Source organism: Vombatus ursinus, unplaced genomic scaffold (genome assembly GCF_900497805.2).
Source record: "Vombatus ursinus unplaced genomic scaffold, bare-nosed wombat genome assembly UNPS02014847.1, whole genome shotgun sequence".
Classification (NCBI taxonomy): Eukaryota; Metazoa; Chordata; class Mammalia; order Diprotodontia; family Vombatidae; genus Vombatus; species Vombatus ursinus.
The window spans coordinates 14,948,394-14,963,687 of NW_020954625.1; the positions used below are offsets into that span (position 1 = coordinate 14,948,394).

Consider the following 15,294-nt stretch of genomic DNA (forward strand, 5'->3'; position numbering starts at 1 on the left):
AAGGAAAATCACAACCTTGTCAGTTAAATGCTGCAGAATGAATTATGTCATGCAAATGACTGATTAATGCCACATTCTCACCACATGACAGATAGAGAAATGGAAGGGTTTTTTAAGGTTACTTCTTAACACTCATTGACTCTTAGGTGAGGCCTTTGGTGAACTCACTACTCCCTGGCTTCTCCCCCTACGACGCCCCCATTACCTAGTGTTTGCTTCTGGGTGTGTGCATTGTTTCTTGAGCTAGAGTGGAATCTCCTTGAAGGCAGGAATGCTTTTTTTTTTCCTCTTTGTGTCTCCAGAACCAAGCATGGGCCCCCGTTCTAGGATAGGCTCTTAAATGCTCTGGATTGCTTGGTTGTGCTGTACATGGCATACCCTAAATAACCAACAGATGAGCCCGGGGTCTTGGAAGTACAGGACCTACCAAGCCTCCTCGTCCAGTCTCATCTTATAGACAAAGAGCTGCAGCCTCGGGTGGTGAAGTGACTCACCCCAGGCTGCATAGTAATGAGTGATGGAGCCAGGATTCGAACCCAAACCCTCAGCCCTTGTACCATACCTGCTGTGTTTAAGAGTTTAAGGATCCCTGTTTCTGCTTCTTCGAATTTACTAATTAAGCATAGGTTAGAAATGTTGTTGACTTGATAATGCAAGTCAGCCGTGATGCTCTTCAGTCAGTTGACCAGTTGCCCCTTGGAACATCGATTTACTGGAATCCTGTTTTTGTGGAACCAATGATATCCTTTAGGTTAGCCCAGTGGTTCTCCAACTTTGTGTCCTGAAATCTCTTTACACTCTTAAGAATTATCAAGGACTTCACATTTTTAAACAGTTTTCTGCTTATGTGGACTCAGTCTATCGATATTTATTGTATGAGAAATGAAAATATCTTTGTATGATTATGACAATACTTTTAACCTCAAGAAACCTCTGAAAGGGGATTCTCGTGTCAAGTACCAGGACCCTCTCATCAAGACGTCAGCACTGCGCTTAGCTTGGATTGTCCAAATTAGAAAAGATGAAAGGTGTTCCAGGAAGTTGGAGTGTTTCCGTGCTGTCCTCCAAGGCAGGGGAGAGCTGACGGGATTGGGGAAGGACCGAAGAATGAGGAGATCACTTGGAGAGTGTTAACTGTTGGTGATGGAGGATTGGCTGCATCATCCCTCGGGCTTTCCCCAGGGCTTTGCTCCACCTGTGCTCAGATGAGGATAGAGATGGAGGGGTGTTGGTTTGCTTTGTGGGGAGCTCAGATGCAGCGTGGCCCTTAAAATCCACCTCTTCCTCCCCCTAGACCTGTCTCTTCTGCCATCAGTCAGGCACAAAGCCCCAAAGCCATCTCAGACTCTCGTCCCTCCCCACGTCTGGGTGGTGACTACTGACCTGCTGATCTGCCAAATCTCTCTTCTCTCCGGTCACACACCCACTTCCCACCTTCCTTTCATCCTTTACACCTCTGCTTTGTGAACTGTTACTCACATTATCTCCTCCTCACCCCAATTGTAATCCCAGTTAGCATTTATATGGTGCCTGCTATGTGCCAGGCACACAGCTAACTACTTGACAAATGCTCATTTGATCCTCACAACAACCCACTGGAGGAAGGTACTTTTATTTCCCCATTTCATAGATGAGGAACCTGAAGACAGAGGCTGAGGGACTTACCCAGGGTCATGTCGTTAGTGTCTAAGGCCAGATTTGAACTCAGGTCTTGCTGCCTATCTATTGCAGTACCTAACTGCCCAGTTATTAAGTTGTAAACTCTCTGAGGACAGGAATTGTGGGTGAAATTTTTTTTTTTGTCTCTGTGTTCCCAGTGGTAGCTCAAGTAGTAAGAGCTTAATGAAAGTTTGTAGAATTGAATACCAGCTTGGGTTCAAATTGTTTGTGGAAAGATGAGTGGGGAAGATAGGAAGGAAGTTGTGGGTAGAACCACTCGTCCGCCTGCTGCTGCTGCTGCTGCTGCTGCTGAGTGATTGATCCTTGGCCCGCCCAGATGACGCATCCTCCCCCAGCCCTCCAGGGATCTCTTCTCCACCACTTTCGGCCATCCAACTGCCCCATCCTACCAACACTGACTTTGCCGTGATGCTGGCCGTGTCTCCTCATGGGCTCCTCACGGCTGCACCATTTTAGAATGAGAAGAGACCTAATACGTGTGGTCTAGACCGCTTCCTGCAGTTTTCCCAGTAGAGGACACTGAGGCAGCTGTATGGGGAGGGGCAGGAAGGCGGCCCTTAAGCTGAGCTTTGAAGGAGACTATGGATGCCGTGAAGCGGAGGGAGCAGAGTGTTTTCTGGGGATCTGGGATGCAGCTAGGCCAGAACCCAGAGATGTAAGATGTAACATCGTGTGTGGGAAACAGCACGGCACCTATGTTGGTTTGGATTGGTACCATGTTATATATTTTTCACAACTCAAGAGGTAGAGGTTTTGTTTGAGGACACCTTCCATTTTAAGGGCAGAGAAAGACTTTGTGTCACACAATGGGGTTAGAATCCTCCCCTGGGCACTTACTCCCTGGTCTATGTTAGTATTTATTTACTTTATGCTGTATTTTTTGTCTGCTTGCAGTCTCCCACTTTAGCTCATAAGCTTCCGGATTTTTTCAATCTGTGTCCTTGTGTCCGCAGCACCCAGCAGGGCCCGGCACACAGGCGCTTCATGAGCATTTCTTGACTGATCACAGGTGGGATGTAGGCTGAAGTAGGCTCTCAGAAACGTCCAGGACGTGTCATGTCTGTTAGCCTTGTCTTTCTGTGGCTGCAGTGACAAGCGGCTTGTCATCCATCCATGCTAGACCTTCTCTGACCTGGGGAGGTGCTGTCTCATTGGGGAGGTAACCTGGGTTATCTGCCATTTGTGTCCAGCAAAGCCACCGTGACAGAATGAGGCCTTGGCTCTTTGGACGCACTTGCCAGGGTGATTGGAGAATTGGAGGAGTGTTCTTCTGAGCCTGCTCTCTCTGGCGTGGGTTCCTACCTCCTTTGGATGGAATGTTGGAAAACACTTAGGTTTTCTTTGAATTTAATCTGTGGTTCATCTTCCATCTTAATCTCATGTTTTATTTTTGTCCCATTGGTTTTCACATTTTGCCAGCTGCTACTTTCACAAGTGAGTTTTTTTTTTAAATTTCCAAGACAGCGCTTTACATTTTGTTTCCTGTTTTCTCGTTAAAAAACAAAACCACACTAGTCACCCGGCTTCCAAACTGTGATGTCTCCTGAGTCACAACAGAAGAGACCAGGCAGCAGGGCCTTTTGTTTCAGTTCTGTGTGTGGGCGAAAGTGAATTCTGTGTTTCTTGGCTTTTCAGTGCCCAGTCTAGAGCTCATTTTCCAGATGTTTGAAAGTCTCAGAAATCACCTCACTTCAGTCCTGAGAGGTACAATTTTTCTAGATGTTCCTTGGGGTAGTTTTTGAGGGGAACATTTCTTTGGGAACATTTAAACGTTATACACTTACCCTATCTGTGTTGTCTGAGTTTAAAAAACAAAACAAAACAGCACCAAGCCTAATTGGATGTTGGCCATGATAACAGGCATCACTGACTTCACTGGGATCTCACAGTGTGTACACTCACCCCAATGCAGATCCACAGCGGATTGGTAATTTGTGATCTGAGAGAAGTGTGCCTGGCTGGTCTGTGATCGTACAGCCAGTATGACCAGGGAAGGCTTTAACTCCAGTCTTCCTAACTGACCCTCACACCTTGGCTGCCTCTCAAAGATACTTATCACTTCAAGGAAATGCACATAAATAGCAAAGAAAGAAATTGAAGAAAAAGTTCCCTGCTGAAAAATTCTTTCTTTTTTGTGATTTGATTATTTTAATGCAAGGAATCCTGTTGTTTTCCCCACATGGGAGGTGCCTAATTGGTGTTAAATGCAACTTATTTTGTTTTTAGAAAATGATTGAGTGAGAGTCAGGATGCTTACCCAGAGCAGGGGTTCTTCACCCCTAGGCAGTGGAGCCCATGGACCCCTTCTCAAAGTGATGTTTTAATATGCATAAAATCACATATATGGAATGATAAAGGAATCCAATTATATTAAGGTACCATTATCAAAACATTTTAAAAACGCGTTTATGGACGTCGGGTTAAGAGCCCTGGAGAGGTGTCACGGTGGAGTGGATAGAGTGCAGGGCTTGAAGATAGGGAAGACCTCTGCCCCGCAGTGGCTTCCAGCCTCTGGGCAGGTCATTTCACATGTCTGAGTTTGGGAGAGAAGGTGTAGACCTGCATGGGCAGGTGACCTCCCGTGGCCATGTAGGTCTCTCTCCATCGCTTCCCTGGCGATCTCTTCCTTTTTCTCTGGTCACCCACCACCGCATGTCTCCTTTGTCCTTGGGCTGAGCTATAGTTGGGGGCCTCTGGGGCTCCTGGCCCCAGATACAGAATCATTGCAAGAATGTGGATGTTAAGGCCATAGCAATATGCATGAATTATACATACATTATACGAACAGCTCACGGAGCCTTGATTGAGCCGTATTTACTGAAATAAGCATGCTGCGCATAGTATGGGATTCTGGACCTTCTCTCGGGCTCTGCGGTATGCTATTCTCTTTTGGAGGGGCACAGAGGAAAAGGAAGGGGGGCGGCTTGAACTCAGACACCCTGGGTGCTCCTCTGAGCCTCAGTGTCCTCATCTGTAATGTGGGAAATAGAATAGCCTGCTGCCCTCACAGACAGACTTTGCACACCTTCTGCACTGGAGAAATGGAATTTTTATTATTATTGTGAGAATTAGCCAGGATGGATTGCGCAGCCGCTCTTCAGTAGGGATTGTGAGTGTGGTGATCACTTGTGTGGAGGATTGATTCACTCACCGCCTTAGGACTTGTGTCCAGAGGGACAGCCTGGGGCTGCGTTCACCGCGGGGCGGGTGGGGGTTGGATCCCAGGCTCCTGTACCGCTTGGATTTCATGCCTGCCGCTGTTTGCATCCCCTTTGTGTAGCTGCAGCACGAGAAGGCAGAACTGGAGCAGCACCTGGAGCAGGAGCAGGAGTTCCAGGTCAATAAACTGATGAAAAAGATCAAGAAACTGGAGAACGACACCATCTCGAAGCAGCTCACGCTGGAGCAGGTACGCGCTGCGCCCTGCCCCTCCCCTCCCCTCCCCCCGCGTGCCACGCCCCGCCCCTCCCCTGCGGGCCGGTCTCTCTGGCCTGTGTCCTGGGCGAGGACTGGCCTGCCCCTTCCTCTTGTCAGGCCCCCCGTGGGCCAGACAGCTTCTTTCTGCCCTTGGCATTGTCTCGGTGCTCAGAGCTGCAGTGACAGGGTTTCGGAGGGCCCTCCGTATCCTGTGCTCTCACCCCCACGCTCGGTCTTTGAAACCTCCCAGAGCAGATGTGCAGGAGGGGGGCTGGCGTGTGTCATGCTCACGTAGGCTGAGGAAGGCCGCAGTGAGTCCCAGGAGGCTTGGAGTGAGCGGAGGATCAATTTTTGTCAGAGGAGAAGGTTTTATGTCCCCAACAAAATATTGCAGCCTTAGAATGAGAACCTGCCTTTAACCAAGTGATGGAAATCACTCTGGCCTGGCTTATTATGCTACTTTATGTGAATTTTTAAAATTTGGTGCACATAGTAGGCATCTAATGTTTATTGAGTTTTTAAAACTTTCTTATGAATGTTCTCTTTAGTTGCTTTAATTACTCTTAATAATTACTAATACCAATAAAAATGAGTCAGCTTAGTATAGGGGATAGAGAGCTGGGTCAGGAAAAACCTGAATTCAAGTTCTGCCTCTGACATATACTGGCTGTGTAACCCCTGAGGAAGTCATTTAGCTTTTCTCTGCCTCAGTTTCCTCATCAGTAAAATGGGGAAAATAATAGCACCTTCTTCCCAGGGCTGTTTTGAGGAGAAAATGAAATCGTATTTGTAAAGATCTTTGCAATCCTTAAAGTGCTATGTCAGTGCTAGATGTCATCGTCGTCGTCGTCATCATCATCATCATCATCATCATCAGGCGTCTGGTTCACCCTCCTCATTTTGCAGATTCGGAAGCTGAAGCGCAGAACACAGACGCCTGTGGGCCTGCACTGTCCGCCTCAGTAGAAGGGAAGCTCCTGGTGGCCATGGGATGCTCCACCTGGGTTACTCGCATGGCCACAAGGTGGGGCTAGAGCCTCAACTTTCCTAATTGGAGGTGGAGCAGCTGGGGACACTTTACTGCAATGCTAGTTCCAGGATTCAAACCAGGGATCTGCTTCAGTGTCTCCTGTGCCTAGCACACAGTCAGGGTTTAGTATGCCCAGGAACATGGGGGTGTAAGAACCCAGGTCTCTGGAGCCCTTCCCACCATGCCCCACTGCCTCATCTTGGCCGTGTTGGGGTAGCGTTAGAACTGTGTGTCTAGAATAACCAGAGCTGAGCTTCCTTTCCCTAAATAAAGATGCATCTTCTAAGTTGAGGCCTGCTTCCTCTGGATCCTGATTAAAAATATGCTCAGCCCCTGAATTGGGCCCTTCAGTTCCTAGTTACAGCAACCGCAGGTCACTGGATTCTGTTCAGGATGAAACCTCAGAGATGAGGATTTACTAAACAATCTCTTACAGTCTTTTGGGGAAAGTTATGCTCTGGATCCCCTAGGCTGTGAAGGGTGCCAGTGGGCTCACTTGAGACACACACAGTTTCCCAAGATTCCTTCTTTTCTTGTATTTATGCAGTGACTTGAGAATCGAGGGTAGGCGGTGTTAAAGCAGCCGTGGGTGGTGTTGGACAAAGGGAACCAGGCCAAGAATTCAGCCTTCCCTTCTCAGCTCCCACTGGAATGCTGTGACTGGAGGTGGTTCACTCCCTTCCTAGGACTTGGTTTCCCCTCCTCTACTGAGAGGGGCTTGGACTGTGGAGGAAAACTGCCTGAGGCCCTTTTGGCAGGGGCAGCAGATGGAGCTGATGTTGGGTAGGATCCAGGACAGATGCAGCTTTGGCACGCAGTACAGCAGTGCATTCGTGAAGGCTTTGAAGGTGCATTTTAGGGAATGACTTTCCAGGCCTGGAAGGGGCCGTAGAGATCGCCTCGTCAGGGCACCTCACTTTATTCCCTTTCCCAGGTAAGGCCCAGAGAGGAGAAGTGACTCTCTCAAAGTCACCCAGCGGGGAATCGGTGACAGAACCAGAGTTCAGACCCGAGGCTCTTGACTCCAAATCCAGAGCCCTTCCTACTGCTCTGCAGAGCTGCCTCTCCATTGGCATTTCATCAGCCGAATATTTATTTCTCAAGTTCTTTCATAATGATCTAAAAAGTAACTTCAGAAGATCGAATTTAATTCCTTTTATTTATTTATGTAGGCAATTGGGGTTAAGTGACTTGCCCAGGGTCACACAGCTAGTAAGTGTCAAGTGTTTGGTCTGAGGCCGGATTTGAACTCAGATCCTCCTGACTTCAGGGCCAGTGCTCTTTCCACTGTGCCACCTAGCTGCCCCTAATTCCTTTTTAAATTAAAAAATTTTTTTGTACCCAAACTGTGATTTCATCAGTATGGGGAAGTCCCAGTGTGGAAACTCCCTTTTCTGACACAAATCAGTGTTTCGTCTGTAACGTAAGGAGTCTTAGAGTCAATCAGTTAACATTTAGTAAGTACCTTCTGTATGCTAGGCCCTCTGCTAAGCTCTGGGGATGCTCAGAGAGGCAGAAGACAGTCTCTTCTTTAGAGCTCACTTTCTGATGGGGTAGATGACATGCCAGAGACTGTCTGCAAACAAGCACTAGACAGGATCAATGGTAGATAATTGACAGAGGCGCTTGGCTCCTTTTGGGGTTAAATGACTTCTCCAGGGTCACAGAGCCAGCGCGTATCAAAGGCAGAACTTGAGCCCAGGTTTTTAGACACTGAGGCCAGCCTTCTGCTATACCATGGTGTGCTTTCAGATCTATAGTGTAGTGAAAACAGATGGCTTAACACTATAACATTCCAGTTGCCTTGCCTCAGTGTGCCCAGGGCATCCTCGTGGTGTACGTGATGCATCAGGTGACATGCCTGTGTACATTCATGCTTGGGGAGGCAGGGGAAGGTGCGCCTCGCGTGCTCTTCAGCTTAGGAGGTTGGGTTTCCAGAGGGCTCTTTTCTCTCCAATGTATTGTTCATTGTTGGTTCTTTCTGGAGCTTCTCAGGGCAACCTGGGAGTTGTGAGTTGCGGCCCGAGAGGTTCAGCATTGCTGTGGAAGTATCACAGTGGAGAGTCTGTCGGGCAGTGGGGGCAGGATGGCCAGGAGGAGAAGGCTGGCGGGACTGGTGCCCTCCAGATACTGTTGGTGTGGTCGCCTCCTTATTCTCTAGAAGCCAGAGTTTGGCATGCACTTGTTTTTATGTCGTCTACCTGATTGGCCCGGGAGCTCCCTGAAAGCAGGGTCTGCTTCTTGCCTGTCTCTGTATCCTGCCCTTAGCACAGTGCCTGGCACATAGTAGGTGCCTAATAAATGATGCTGGATTGGTTGAAGAGGATCCAAGTTTAATTCCATCCAAGGAGGTTTTGTCCCCAGGCAGCTCTTCCAAACTATCATGTATTTACCTTGTTTGTACTTAAATGTGTACCCACGGTCTCCGTTTACTGGAGCAGCCCCGCCATGACCTCTCGGTTTCTTGGGGGTCCTGAGAAGGGCAGTGACTTACCCAGGCTCTCACGTAGCCAGGACTCAGACTCACACCTTCCTGCCTCCGAGGCTGGCTCCCTGTTGACTCCTTTGTGGGGCTTCTCTTGGGGCATTAACTCTGTTTGTTGGATGCTATTTCTAGCAACGCCTGCTGATCTCTCTTTTATGTGAGGGATCTGATGTCAGAGCTCAGGGGCAGTTTAGCTTTAGAAGGTGTCTGTCATGGGCGTGACTTCCTTTTAGATTGCATCCTTGGCATTTTCAGTGGGCCATCAGATGGACGCCGGTGTATTTGGGTCCGTCGTTGATGGAGCCGTCTCCACACTTGTGTTGCTGTGGGGGCTGGTAGTGTGTGTGTGTGTGTGTGTGTGTGTGTGTGTGTGTGTGTGTGTGTGGCAACAGCCTCTCTGTTCCAGGCACATCTGTCTTAACAGACCTCGACCATAAATAGAGGTTGATTTTTTTTGTTTCTGAAGTTCTCAAAGTCAGGGGTCGGAGAAATGCCCGGGCCAGCTGAATTCCGCAGATTACTGAACAGATGGCAGCGGTGGTGGCTTGGAGCTGGCATTGGGCAGGTCGCCTCCTGAGGGCCTTTGCCATGCCCTGTGTGTCTGTGGCGCTTTACCAGGTGCTGCCCTTCCGTCGTCTCCTTTGATCTACCCATTGATCCACCCTTTGAGGTGGACTTGTGCAGGAGGCCTTCCCCAAGGCGCCTCCATCGCCCTCCATCACTGGTGATTTCCTCCCATTTATCCAGGATAGATCTAGTGTGTATGTGGTTGTTGGCAGGACTCTCCCTGCTTGGGGATGCTCGGCGCCGTGCTCAGCACCATGCCTGGCACACGCAGAGTAAGCACTTCATAAAATGCTGGTGGATTGCCTGTGGAAGCATTTGAATGCAGCAAAGAACCGTACTTTTTCAGGGTAGAAAAACTCCTTCCATCAAGGCAGCCTGCAGCCCGGTGTCATGTGAGCAGGGGGTGCTGGAAAGAGCCCAGATTAGGAGGCAGAACACGGGCTTTGAGTCTGGGCTCTGACGCTGCTCCCTGTGTGGCCTTGGACGGTCTTGGAAGCTCTCTGGGCCTTACTTTGTCCCTTCCCCAAATAAGACAGTTGGACCAGAGATCACACGGTGCCCGCTCTCCAAAGCCCGCGGCTTGCCAGGGGCTACCCAGCTGGTCAGTGGCAGTGGCAGCGTTGGAGCTGGCATCCCCTAAAGCCGCATGGCCGCTGCTTCCCAGCAAACATGGGCTGCACATTTCCAGACTCTCATCTCAGAAATGAGATGATTTAGGGACAGAGAAGTTATGTAACATGCCCAAGGTTGTCTGGCTGAGAATTAGAGCCACAAACCTAGAGAGAGAGAGAGGGAGAGAGAGAGAGAGAGAGAGAGAGGGAGAGAGAGAGAGACAGAGAGAGAAGGAGGGGGAGGGGGAGAGGGAGAGGAGGATGAGGGAGAGGGAGGAAGAAAGAGGATGGACTGTATTTGATACTGCTATTTCCCGTTGTGTTTCTTCTGCCCATACTTTGGTCCCTAATTTATGATATACAGTTTAAAAATTCAGAATGTCCCATGGGGAGGTAAAGGTAGAGAGGGTGTGGGCTATTATGATTGACCAAAGGATACCCGGAGAAGTGAATTGTTTTATCCCTTTTATTCAGTTTCTTTTTAAAACTTCTTAGGCCGTGCTTTTGCTCTTGAACACAGTATAGGACATTGGCTTGGAGGGAACTGAAGTTGTCCTTGGATTTTCTGGAGGGTCAGCAGGTTGAGCGCTTGGCTGCGCGGCGCCCTCCGCACTGGCCTCACCGTTTCCTGTAGGTGGCCTGCAGTTCCTGGAGGCTGTGCCCAGGGAGAACGAGCGCTGGGGTTGTCACCAGTCCAGGCCCTGCGTGACTAAGCTCAGAGAGGACCGTCACTGGGGGGGCTGCAGGGAGCTGGATTCCCTAAGGCCGGCTGTCAGTCAGGACACGAATGGGCCGCTGTCTGCTCAGAGGAATGAGGGATCCTGGAAATAGCGGAACTGCTTAGAATGGCGTTGAAAAGGGAGGGAGTTAGTGGAACTGTGAGGGGGCCCGGGAGGGTCCTTTTTGTTTGGTTGGCTCTAGGTCAGTCTCATGTTGAGGTCTGATCTTTTGAAGCAAAGTGACCTGTCCAGGTGGCACTATAGTGCACAGAGCGCCGGGCCTGGAGTCAGGAAGACTCCATCTTCCTGAGTTCAAATCTGTTCTCAGACACTTACCAGCTGTGTGACCCTGGGCAAGTCACTTCACCCTGTTTGCCTCAGTTTTCTCATCTATAAAATGAGCTGGAGAAGGAAATGGCAAACCACTCCAGCATCTCTGCCAAGAAAACCCCAAAGGGCGTCACAAAGAGTAGGACATGAATGAAGAAAAGCAGCACTGACTTGTGCAGGGTATTAAGGGCCAAATAAATTCTAGATACATTGACAAAAGCACGACAGTGAACAAATGTTCTAATGGGATAGACATAGCCATATACATGTACACATGTATACACATGCACAGATGGATATAGACAGCATGTATAACACATTCACATATATATACAACCTATGTATCAAATACATATCACATACATATAACATATACACACACCACATAGGACACATGTGCGTGTGTACACACACGGACATGTATTTATATGTATACGTGCATACCTCTATGTGTATGTATACATAGTATACACGTATACATATGTATATGCAAACATGCCTGTGTCGTGCACACATACACATTGCACAATGTAATACAGATACTTCACAATATACATACAAAACACAAACGTATGCATGCATGCACATACATATGCATGCGTATATACACATAAACATTTATATGCATATACGTGCAAATGCATCATATACGTAGACATAAGTATTGACATAATACATGCAGTGAGTGGAGGTAGTTTATTGGGGGGGGCACTAGAAACTGAGGGGATCAGGAATGCCTCATGTTGGAGGGCATACTGCACTTGAAGGCTGGCAATGGTTTTTTTTTTGTCTTTGTATCCCTGTATCTAGCACAGCTCCTGGCATATAGCAAGGGCTTTTTGAGTGATAAAAGTGTCAAAGCTGGGATTTGAACCCAGGTCCTCTCTCTGTAATCCAATATTCTTTCTAAAACATGGCTCCTCCTCGGCTCCTTCCTACCCCCACCCCAAGCTGGTCCTAAGAAGCCCCAAGGCTCCTCACCTACGTACATTCATCCTGTAATTCCTCCCAGCTAGCCCTGACTGAACTGTAGCTGAGGCATGTAGGGTGGGAGGGCCGCCTTTGTCCTGTCTAATTAACTCACTCTGGCTGCCTCACCTTTCTCTGGCTTCTTTTTCCCCTTGACAGCTCCCCTCAATGCTTACTGTTCTAATGGGAATGATTCTCATTGCCCTCCTTCCCTCACAGGGTTGTTGAGGGGAAAGCACTCTGTGAACCTTAATATTTCAGTGATCTGTGATAGCAGTGAGGGCGCTGCCTCCGTCCTAGGGTCAAAGCTGGCAGTGACCATCAAGGTCTTTTGGTCTAAGCTTCTCCTTTTACAGATGAACATACTGAAGCCTGGACAGGGTATGGGCTTGCCTAAGCTCCCGCAGATCAGACCAGGGGCTTCCCTCAGCACAGTCCATCCGTCCCAGGGACCCTGAGCCCCTTCCTCCTGAAGTCGTTTCACATTTTATGAATACAAATGCAGTGCTTGGCCCTTCCCTCATTTGGCTGGTGTCTCCGACACCCCTTCTCACACATGTGCCATCACGGGTTCAGTGGGACCCCAGCCCGGGTACACCCAGCGAGCATTTCCATGCTGTCCTTTGGGTCATCCCGGGTATTGAGTCTTCAGTGAGGGTTCTGTGGTTGACAGCCAATCTACGTCTCTGAGTGTTAGAGAGATAATTGTCTTTATTGTTGGTTAGCATGGCTTGCTGGCTTGTCTTTTGTCAGTCTGTTTGCTCACCTTTGCCATCTTCTCTTGTGCCTTTCACGGACATTGCCAGTAGGGACAGTGCTGCCTCCTGCCCCCAGATTGGATGGCTGTGTGTGCAGGCCCTGGCATGTGCTTCATCTGAGCTGGTGATTAAAGTTCTCGTTGACATTTTAAAAAGTCATTATGTGGGTAGGAATTTAGCTCCCAAAATGGAATGGAAAGTGAAGTCTGACTTCTTTTCTTTGTTCCCAAGTAATACTTTGAGAGTAGGCCGTCTGGAAAGGTGTATTTAATTAGCTACCATTTTGAAGGACATTAAATATTCCTGACTTATGGGTGGTCCCGCACCCCCCCCCCCAGTATTTACTGAAATTATCCAAATGATGCATTCGTGAAATGGCCTCAGCTGTAGGTATTCTTAGCTTGGAACCTCTTTTTAAAAAAAATAACCATTTCAGTAAACTTGGTTTCATTGTCATCTGATGTGTTTCATTTTATGCATTTAAAAGTGATTCTGAGAAGAGGTCCCCACGCTTCCCCCACGTGCCTCAGTGTGGGGGCTGCTCCCTTTACATACTTTCCCCTGTCTTGTTGGAAGAATCCATCCAGACAGACGTCCAGTGAGTTCCACATGGCCTTCTTGCAGGCTGCGACCTTGGCCATGGTAATGGTGGTGACGACCACCTGACTTTGCACGTGCTCTTTCTCGCATCTTCTGGACAAATTAATAGTGACTGTCCTTGGGATACACTAGACCTGCCCACTTTCTGTTTCCTTGTTTGTTCTCCCTGGTGCCTTTTAGAAGATAAGCCCCATTAACAGAGATGCTTGAAAATGCTGGCCTGGGACTGAGGCCCGCACATGCTCTGAAAGGATCCTCCCTGTGGTTTGGCCAAATGCCTCCAGTATACAAACTCACTTCATGTGTGTGTTTGTGTGTGTATGTGTGTACGTGGGGGTGTGTTGCAGCATCAAGGAAAGAATATCTGGAAGCTTCCATTTCTAGTTTGTTGTCACAGTGAGTGTGGAGCCCACTTATATGGAGAGGCAGGGGAGAGTGGTGGGCAGAGCCCACATTGGATTTGAATCCTGGCTTTCTCTCTCATGGAAAGAGAAGGTGGGACTCAGGGCGGTTCTGAGGGCATAGCTCACATTTGCAAGATAGTTTCTGTACGACGCTTCAACCCTGGGAAGTGGATGTACTTATTATCCCATGTTACAGATGAGGAAACTAAGACTGAGAGGTGTTAAGTGACTTTCCCAGGGTCACACAACTGCTAAATAAATGCCTGAGGCAGTATTTGAACTCTGGCCTTCTCTGCTCCGAGTGGAACATTCACCTAGTGTGTCACCAGCTCTGGATCTGTGACCTCAGGCTCCTTTTCCAAGGCAGCCTTCTGCTGGTTCTAAAATTAGGTATAATTGTTCAGTTAGCTTAACTGACTTCAGGTTCTGTGATGGATTCTAAGGTCAGACAAGAGATACTTTGTGTGTGTGTGTGTGTGTGTGTGTGTGTGTGTGTGTTTACTCTTTTATTTAAAAAAATTTTAAATACATTTTATTTCATTAAATATTTCCCAATGACACGAAAAATTTTTTAGATTCGTTTTTTAATATCTTGAGTTCCTAATTCTCTCCCTCCCTCCCTCACCCCTTTGAAGGTAAGCAGATATAAAATGGATTATACGTGTGAAGTCATGCAGAACATTTCCATGTTATCCACGTTGCAAAAGAAAGTGCTCTCTCTTGTGGAGAGCATGCTTCTCCCCGGCTGGGTCATGGAAGTCATTTGGGCGTGGCCAGGCTGGAGAGGCCTTGAGGCACCCTTGAAGTGTTTGCTATCGTCATCGTCGTGATTATCATCCCCAAACTGGAAACAGCCTTGCTTTTCAACATCTTTTGCCCCTGGTTTGTATTTGTAATTTTCTTGTTTGTAGGGAGCAGCTCTCGGGGTGGAAGCTCCCTCTCCCAAAGCACGTGGACCTCTTGTATGTCACTGATCATTTCCAAGTCTCCTAGGGTTAAAAGTCAGAGCTGAGACTGGACCCGAGTCTTCCTGTTATCAACACTTTACAGATGAGAAAACTGAGGCTGAAAGATAGGAGGTTGAATGACTTTTTCATGATCTTGTGGCTTGTATGTGTTGGAGGCAGGCCTTGAACCCGAATCTTTCTGCCCCCGGACCAGCCCTCTGTCCACTTACCGCACCCGCCCCTCTAGGGAGGTTCTGACCTTTTTGGTGGGATGAGGCCCACACGGGGTCAGCAGACTGGATGGTGAGAGTGAAGGGCTGGACCGTGGCAGTGACCGCACAGTGGAAAACCGGTGTCCCTGAGCTGTAGCGGCGAGGACAGGATGGACAGACAGTCGTTGGGCCCCTGTCAGGTTGGAGGGAACGGTGCAGAGCTCTTCTGTGTCTGCTTGGGGCAGCCGGGCCTGTGCAGGCACGAGCCCGGTGAACACAGTCGATGTCCCACGTTCTTATCCCGTGTCTTCCTCTTCCTTTAGCTGCGGAGGGAGAAAATCGACCTGGAAAACACATTGGAACAAGAACAGGAGGCACTGGTCAATCGGCTGTGGAAGAGGATGGACAAGCTGGAGGCGGAAAAACGGTGGGTGTGGTCCTTGAGCCGGTGGATGGGGTGGATGGGGCCCTGGGCGGGCCAGGGCCAGCTTCTCTCTTTTCTGTCTCCTCTTATCACTTGTGTGTGTGTGTGTGTGTGTGTGTGTGTGTGTGTGTGTGTGTGTGT

General features: G+C 48.7%; 1 protein-coding gene across 1 annotated transcript in view; it reads left to right on the plus strand.

The window, feature by feature from the left end:
• Window positions 1-15,294, plus strand: part of CCDC6 (coiled-coil domain containing 6) — an 87,891-nt gene that overhangs the window by 44,217 nt on the left and 28,380 nt on the right. Inside the window, exons 4-5 of the mRNA XM_027840610.1 lie at window positions 4,961-5,089; window positions 15,053-15,156. Coding sequence (XP_027696411.1) covers window positions 4,961-5,089; window positions 15,053-15,156 — 233 coding nt within the window. The remainder of the gene's footprint in view (window positions 1-4,960; window positions 5,090-15,052; window positions 15,157-15,294) is intronic.